At 31.4% G+C, this 8,539-nt stretch overlaps 1 protein-coding gene across 1 annotated transcript; it reads right to left on the bottom strand.

The window, feature by feature from the left end:
* Positions 1-4,709: 4,709 nt before the first annotated feature.
* Positions 4,710-8,085, bottom strand: LOC107058317 (uncharacterized). The gene is made up of 2 exons (XM_015303860.1): positions 7,878-8,085; positions 4,710-4,966 (listed from the first exon to the last, which is right to left on the bottom strand). Exons 1-2 carry the CDS (start codon positions 8,083-8,085, stop codon positions 4,710-4,712), a joined length of 465 nt encoding a protein of 154 aa, XP_015159346.1.
* Between the last annotated feature and the right edge of the window lie 454 nt (positions 8,086-8,539).

Genomic DNA, 8,539 nt, shown 5'->3' with positions numbered 1-8,539 from the left:
TTGGCTGGGACCATATGTTCCATCACGACTTATATTCTTGAGTCGTGACCAATCGAAATGTCATGATCATGTTCTCAATTTCATTTCTAATAATACCTCTTACTCCAACCTTTTTTTGATTTCACATGTATCTCCCATCTGTATTAAGTGAGATATCAGAATGTCATAATCATGTTCCTAATTCAATTTTTTTACAATACCTCCCACTCATACCCATTTTACAAGAATATTACACAGTTGAAGTTCAATATGATCAACAACTGGCCATTCAAATGACCTTCTAATTAACTTAATTTAAGGTTAAAGACTTTACACATATCTATATGATTCGAGGAGTACATGTAGAGATCTAATCTTTTTTCCACAGCTCCTAGAAAATAAATGTAGGTATGATTTTAGAACGAAGGGGCGATATTGATTAATATGTTGGTTTCATTACCAGGTGTATACATAAGAGTTATCTGAAATTTGGTCAGTATTAGACCAAATGAATTTGGAAATATAAGACCATACTCTTTGTATTGAATAGCATTTGAAGAAGAGATTTTGATTGAGAATACTTGGATCTGAAGATTATAGTTCGAACAAATATAATGAATAAACATTAGGTAAGACTTTGTAGGGCATATGATTACACAACTAGAAACATCGAAGAATTTCCTAAAATGGCTTTCCTACTTTTTCCTTTTTAAATCTCCCCTCAGAATCATGGCGAAGATTATGTATATCATCATATCATATTACTAAAAGTGGGAAGCTCCAAACTCTAAAGTTGGATTACCATTTTACCCCTATTCTATATTAAAATTAAAATATAATTAAAAAAATCTAACTAAATATTAAACAATAATGTTTTAATTACCTTTCAAAAAATAATAAATCATAATTAGCATAGTGAAACGTGTATATGCAATTTATAACATTTAGTTTTAAAAAAAAGTACTCTTAATTGCAATTTGCAACAATCAAGATTTAAATAAGCAATTTTTATAACAATAAATCATTATTCTAACAAAAATATAATAATAAATCACTATTAATTTTAGTAAAGAATCTTAATTGCTAGAATACAAAAGATTGAATCGAAAGGGTTATTGATTGAATCGAAAGGTTTTTCAGAAGAAGAAAAGTCAATTAGGACTTAAAGATTTATATAAGACACTTTCTTTTGTTGTCTGTTCAAGAATACATCTATGCTTATAGCTTGAATTGTCTCTTAAATTTCTATTCCCTTTTCAAATAAGTTTTTTAATCAAGTTATGTATTATTCATTTTTATGTTTTTCTTGCCATTGATTTATCATTCTGATTGTTAAATTTTCATGCAGCATAGCCCCAAACATAATTTCATCAGAGTTGAGGAGGTATGGCTTTTTCAATAATAAATTATCAAATCAATTATTTTCATGTTTATATTGTTTAAACTTCTATTCCCTTTTCAAGTTATATATTATTCATTTTTATGTTTTTTTCAAGTTATATATTACTCATTTTTATGTTTTCTCTTGCCATTGATTTATCGTTCTGATTGTTAAATTTTCATGCAACATAGTCCAAACATAATTTCATCAGAGTTGAGGAGGTATGAGTTTTCAATAATAAATTATCAAATCAATTATTGTCATGTTTATATTGTATATATGTACATACATGATCGTGAACTTGTAGATTTCACTTTTATTTCACATATATAATCCTTCCTCAAATAGCAAAGTTACTTAATTGAATATTGCTTAATTTAAGAAATTAAAATACTAGTTTTGCTGATGTTTTGATGGTAAATGTGGTTTCGATGTTTATGGTGCTTCAATTTTCTACAGTTTCGGTATGTGTGTAACATCTCGCTAATTGAAAGAACTAGAAAGAAGTTAAAAATTGGAAATAGTCATTTTTGGAAAAAATATAAAAATCTGGAAAATTTGTTAAGTATGTTAAATTGAGTTTTTGGTCAACTTCAAGCGACAATAATTCGTAGCTCAGGATGAGTTAGGTGTGTTTCCAGATATTGTAGGAAAGATCATGGAATAATCTTTCCAACGCCACTGAGCTTGCGCGATTCCGAGTTCGTGTGAGTGAGATATGCCCATTTGAAGTTGGGTTGTTTAATTAAGGAAAGTCTAAACCGGATTTTGAAAGGGTATTTTAGTCTTTTCCTTACCCAATTATTTTAATTCGATTTTAGGAGTTTAATTGGGGTCAATTCAGAATTTGGTCAGTTTAGAAAATTGGAAATTTACGCTAGGGCTTGGAGAAAGGAGAAAAGAGGAGAAGGAGAAAAGGCAAGATTCGTCAAGATCGTACAATTTGGTTGTGGATTTCGCCAGGGATTTAATCCTACAAGGTATGTGAGTTCACATAGCGTTGGATTCGTTCACCCACACGCCAAACATGTTTAATTCAATGTAATTTTCGTCCTAAAAGATTGAGGATTTGATGTTCTTGAGTTGTGTTCTTGAATTGCTTTCATTCTTGAACTTATATGATTGATGAGTTTTCTTGAGATGTCTTATCGCTTTTAAGAGTTGTTTCGAGTTAGATTCCAGTGTATATGTTTTGGGTATCTGAATCTAAGAAGATATTGAGAAAAGGAATTGAGTTTAATCGAATTAAGGTTAGAAAACGAGAAGAAAATTCGTCAAGAATTCACCTGGGGAGGGCCTAGCACGGAGCGCCCCATCTGCGCTAGAGAGGCTGGGGTGGCGCGCCAGTAGTGAGCCCAAAATGAGTCTCTGAACTTTGGGGGATGACGCGGCGCAGCAGAAGTGCGCCAGGGCCGTCCACCCCAACCCGTTTTTCATCGTTTAGCCCGTTTAAGTCCTTCTAAAGTGTACTAACACTTCCTATTGATTCTAAATACTCTAAATGATTTCTAAACACCTAGAAATCATCCATAAACTTGAAGCATAACCTTGAATCCATAAATTCAAATTCAAGGAAAGTTAAGAGTCAAGTAAAGAGGTTAAGAGTTAAGTGAAGTTCATAGAGTTTTCCAAAAGTCTTTTACAAATGTTTTAACTTTGTGTTAAGACTTAAACTTGAGTTGACTAAAGAGTTAAGAGTAAAGTTCATTTCTTCAAAGAGTATACGGGAACTAAGTATTCCCAAAAGTTAGAAATGTTTTCACATTTGAGCAAGAAAGGGAACATCGATTCCAAGAGAGCTTTTAAGCTAAGTTTTGAGTAATTATCTCAAACCAAAGAAAAAAGTTTTGTTTTAAAAACATATGAGCTAAGTACATTTTGGGAGTAGTATTGAGCCCCGATATGGGGACGCGAGTTCATAATAACTCAAGTCTCCATAAACCATGTAGCCATCATGGGTAGTAAATGATCATACTTTTTAGATGATTCCTTAGTGCTTTTAAGCATAGACTATTTATGATATAAATGGAATAAAGAACTAATTTCCTTCACAATTTTCTACCTTGTGCATCCCCTTCTGCCTCTTAAGAATTTACGCATAACACATCGTATCTAGAGTTTGCCTTTGGAAATCTGTCTATAAACATTCCTGTCTCATGATGAAAACCTTCCTAATCAATCTAATTAAGAAGCAATGTTAGGTACCTCCATCTATATGATTGGAATCCTTCTTCCTTGTTTTAACTCATGAAATCTACAACTTATTACAATCAATCCCTACCACTCAGAATTTTTTCTCCTTCCATCAATATTTATCTTAGGGGAATTTATTACAATTTCTAATGGTCGATAGCCATTCAAATTTCTTTCTAATTGAATTAAAAATTAGCTAAAATGTTAATATTCTAGATCTGTACACTATTAAAAGCATTTTCATGTATAATTATAGGAATAAAACTATAGACATGACATGAAAAATCATGACATTTCAAGAAACTAACATGTTTTCACAAATTATAACATAATCATTCCAAACGGAAGGAGCTAATGTCAAATATATAATAACTTTAACAAACCATGATGAAAGTTGATAACTGCTTCACAACATTCTACACATCGGAGACAATAAGAGTCTCATCATTAATCACACAAAAATTATAATAAAATACAAATTAATAATCTAATTTTCTAGCTCCACTGAATTTTCAAGGAAGCTAAACTTTCCACAAACTTCTAGTCCTATAGAATTCTCAAGGAAGCTAAACAACCTGTGAACACAATGGATGAATCTGTAGTAGGCGAAATTTGATTCAAGGTAAACTCGTCCACTTCTTTTTTCTGGATGTCATATTCTAGAAAACCGCCATCTCTTTTTCTCCATGAGATATTCTTATTTTCTTTCAAGTATATTATATCATCTAGGTAGCAATTTTGATTCCCAATGCCAATTAATGAGCCTAGTGTAGGAATTTTGATGTCATTAGTTCATGTCCACCATTCTCCATTTTTCTCTAGCAAACAGACCAAGAAATCCATTTCAACAAACACATAAAGATAAAGACGATTAGCAAAACTAGATATCGTCAGTATGACTACCAAATGTTTTCATGACATTAGTTCATGTCCACCATTCTCCATTTTTCTCTAGCAAACAGACCAAGAAATCCATTTCAACAAACACATAAAGATAAAGACGATTAGCAAAACTAGATATCGTCAGTATGACTACCAAATGTTTTCATGACATTAGTTCATGTCCACCATTCTCCATTTTTCTCTAGCAAACAGACCAAGAAATCCATTTCAACAAACACATAAAGATAAAGACGATTAGCAAAACTAGATATCGTCATATGACAACCAAATGTTGCGATGGGACAGGTGTTACAACAAATTTCTCATTTGCCACAATCAAAGAAATAATGGCAAAATTATTAAATTCAATACTACCATTTCCTTCAACCGATCTAGTTTCCATCATGTTAACTGTATCATCTAATGAAACTGTATTTTGGTCAAACAAGTGATAACCAGCCGGAATAGTGCCAATGTTTTTCCAAGACTCATTCTTCACAGAGTATATTCGAACAATATAACGACTATCTTCTGCATTAATTACAAATATATAGCGATTATCTTATAATCATCACTTACAGAATCACACACAAAACCATATAGTGTTGATTCTTAAGATTTAACACATTTCGACACATAAAGATTAGGCTTTTTAACAATTTTATATTTTTGAATAGCTAAATTTATATAAATAATTTGAAGCTATACACCATACATAAAAAGCCGTTACAAGAACCCATCAATGGATATGAATCATCTTGGGACATAGAACAGTTTGGTAGTTGGGGAGACACAACTTAAGAATTCACACTCAGTGAAGATACATTTATTGAACCGATGTTGAATGATAGCATGTAATATTCCAAACAAGGAGATGGACTTATTTTCGATGAAATTAATAGAATTTTTTGAAGATTAATATTGGACGATGATTCGTCAATTTGCAACTTGTTGAAATTAGGGTCATTGATGATTGAACAACATGTTTTGTACACAACCTTGAAGCATTGAAGAGATTCAACAAGTAGTTTTGAGAGGATGCAAGTGATTGCATCATCTCAAAAGTTGGTATTTTTTCTTGATTGGAGACTCATTGGACTTATGTTTACTTAGGATTTTAGGTTTTCTTTTTTTATGTATATATACTAGTTTTCGAAAACGAGCATTGTACGTGTATTTCATGTTAATTAGTATAATTTTAAAAAAAATTATAATAAGTGTGCGATGTTTTACGTCGACTTTGAAGAGGAAAACATGCAGGTTTAGATCGATGAATTGTGACCATATTCAAATGATATTATTGTCATTGCAAGGCACATCACACAAAATTTTGTTATCAAATGAATTTCAAAAGTAATACTCTATCGACTTCAAAGATGCAATTCTTATAATATATCAAGTATTCAACATTCTAAATTTTGGTAAATTGAATGAGAGAAACCAAAAGAGGAAATTTTAAAAAAATAAAAAGATAAAAATGATATCTTTTAATATTTAATTAGTCAAATATTTTTATAATATTTTAATTTAGTGTAGGAGAAAAATCGTAATCTAACTTTATGGTTAGAATCTTTTCACATTGAATAATATACGTTGAAATGATATATGATAATGTTTCTGGAGGACACAAGAATTCCAATGTCAAAATGGATATGATTATTGATAGCAGAAGACTTTGTGGAGAACATTGAATATGTAATGTAGTATTGGTTTCAACGAGAAGTTATAACATATGTTAAAATCTATCAAGTTTATGATGTAGTGCTTCACTTTTTCTTGGAGAAGAGTTGAGAAGAAAATTGTATGTTGTCATTGAAGGGGCATGATTGCCAGTTTCAACATTTCTGTTGGAAGAGAAGTCGAGTAAGGTTTAGTTTTAGTGAACAACTTTCCAAGTTTGCATCTCTAGGCTCCAAAACGCGGAAGCCTTTCAACAAATCCTTAAGGTAACTGATAACGACCAATCGCGGAAACTCTTTTGATGGGATTCCCTTATGTTGAATTAGTTAATTCCAGTTTCTTAAGGTCTTGGATTGTTTTTAACCCCAGCTCCCTAGGATCTCCCACCTTTTTGATCCATTGATGACTCAAACTCACGACCTTAGGGTAGGAAGTAAGGGGTGCTTACCATCTAAGCAACTCCCTTTTGTTAGGGTCTTGGATTTGAGTTCTCATAGAGTGGATAGTTTGTCCTCAGCTACATTCATCGCATCAAGTACCTCACTGTTTGGGAAAATAAATATGGTTTTCATCCATAAGCACATTCTCCCCATATAAAAACTTTAATTGTGAATGCTAACAATAAGGTACTATTACCAGCATCTTTTTAAAGTGGAAAAACAATATAAAATATACTTGAATGAAACAAAATAAGATTATCAATATCTTAATAGTAAAAAATTGAGTCAAATAAGCACAAATTGGCAACAATATGTGACTATACATGTAAACATGGAAAAATAATACCTAATGTTATTCCCAAGCCCAATGAGTCTCCACTCAAGATAAAATATCGTCTTTGGAGATGATTGATCACTTGCATCCTCTCAAAATTGTATGTTGAATCTCTTCAATGCTTTAAGATTGTGCACAAATCATGGTGTTCAATCATCATGACCCCAATTTCATCAAGTTGCAATCGACATATCATCATCCGATATTAATCTTCAACTAATCTTATTAATTTCGTCAAAAATAACTACATCTCCTTGTTTGGAATATAACATGTTAGCATTTCACATTGGTTCATTAAATGCACTGTCATTGAATGTGAATTCCCATGTTGTTTCTCTCCAACTACAGAACTTCTTAATGTCCTAGGATGTTTCATATCCATTGGTCAGTTCTTGTAAGTGCTTATTATGTATGGTGTATAGCTTCAAAATATTTATATGAAACCCAGATATTCAATAATAATAAATTGTTAAAAAGCATAATCCTTAAGTGTTGAAACGCGTAAAATATTATGAATCAATGCTATATGGTTTTGTGTATGATTTGGTTAGTTCTTAATATAAGATAACCGCTACCTTTGGATTAATACAAAGGATAGCCATTACATTGTTTGAATATACTCTGTAAAGAATGAGTCTTGGAAAAAGATTGACATTGTTCCGTCTGGTTATCACTTCTTTGACCAAAATCCAGTTTCATTACATAGTACGGTTAACATGATGGAAACTAAACCGGTTGAAGGAAATGGTGGTAGTGACTCTAATAAGTTTTCCATTATTTCTTTGATTGTGGTTGATGAGATATTGTTGTAACACCCATCCCATCACAATATTGTGGGAGTGATATGAAGATATTCAATTTTGCTAATAGTCTCTATGTTTCTGTGTTTGCTGAGATGGATTTCTTGGTGTGTTCGCGGGAGAAAGATGGAGAATAATGGACATGGACTAATGTCTTGAAAATTCCTACACTAAGATCATTCATTGACCTTGGGAATCACTCAATCCTTCATCTAGATGATGACGAAGGAAGATCATTGCCTTTGCTTTGTCCTGACTCGACGATGTATTACCATTGGTAATAGTGGCACCAAGACCTTTAGCGTCAAGGTGAATTTCAGCATCGAGTACCCATGACAAGTAATTATTTCCAGAAATGTCAAGTGCCACGAACTCAAGCTTTGATAAATTCGACATGATAAAACTATCATAGAAAATAATTAAATTAGACTAAATTAAATAGTGAGTACACAAGTAATTAACAAAACTTTTTTTTTATCAATGATAATAACGTGATACATGTTATTGTATAAAGTAACTTCAATTAGTAAATTAATGTGTTAGTATCAAACTTCCGAGCAATTTAAATGAACATTCTGCCTAACATATAACTTAAATAATTTCTAGCAAAATTGCTAGATAAAATTAAAATTTAACTAATTTAAAATAGCATAATTCACTTGATGATTAGGCGAGAACATAAACTTTTTGGACTTATATATTTCCATTGTTTAACTACCAAAAATATACACACACTGTTTAACACCTAACCATTTCATAATATGTAGTATATTATATTAGAGTGATTAATAATGAGAATTAAGTATATGAATACATACCGGAAGCTTAACTTGGAAAAATCGAAATGATA

Source organism: Solanum tuberosum, unplaced genomic scaffold (assembly GCF_000226075.1).
Source record: "Solanum tuberosum cultivar DM 1-3 516 R44 unplaced genomic scaffold, SolTub_3.0 scf00475, whole genome shotgun sequence".
NCBI classification, from domain to species: Eukaryota; Viridiplantae; Streptophyta; class Magnoliopsida; order Solanales; family Solanaceae; genus Solanum; species Solanum tuberosum.
The sequence above is the reverse complement of the archived record's forward strand: the minus strand, read 5'-3'. Positions and strand labels throughout refer to the sequence as shown.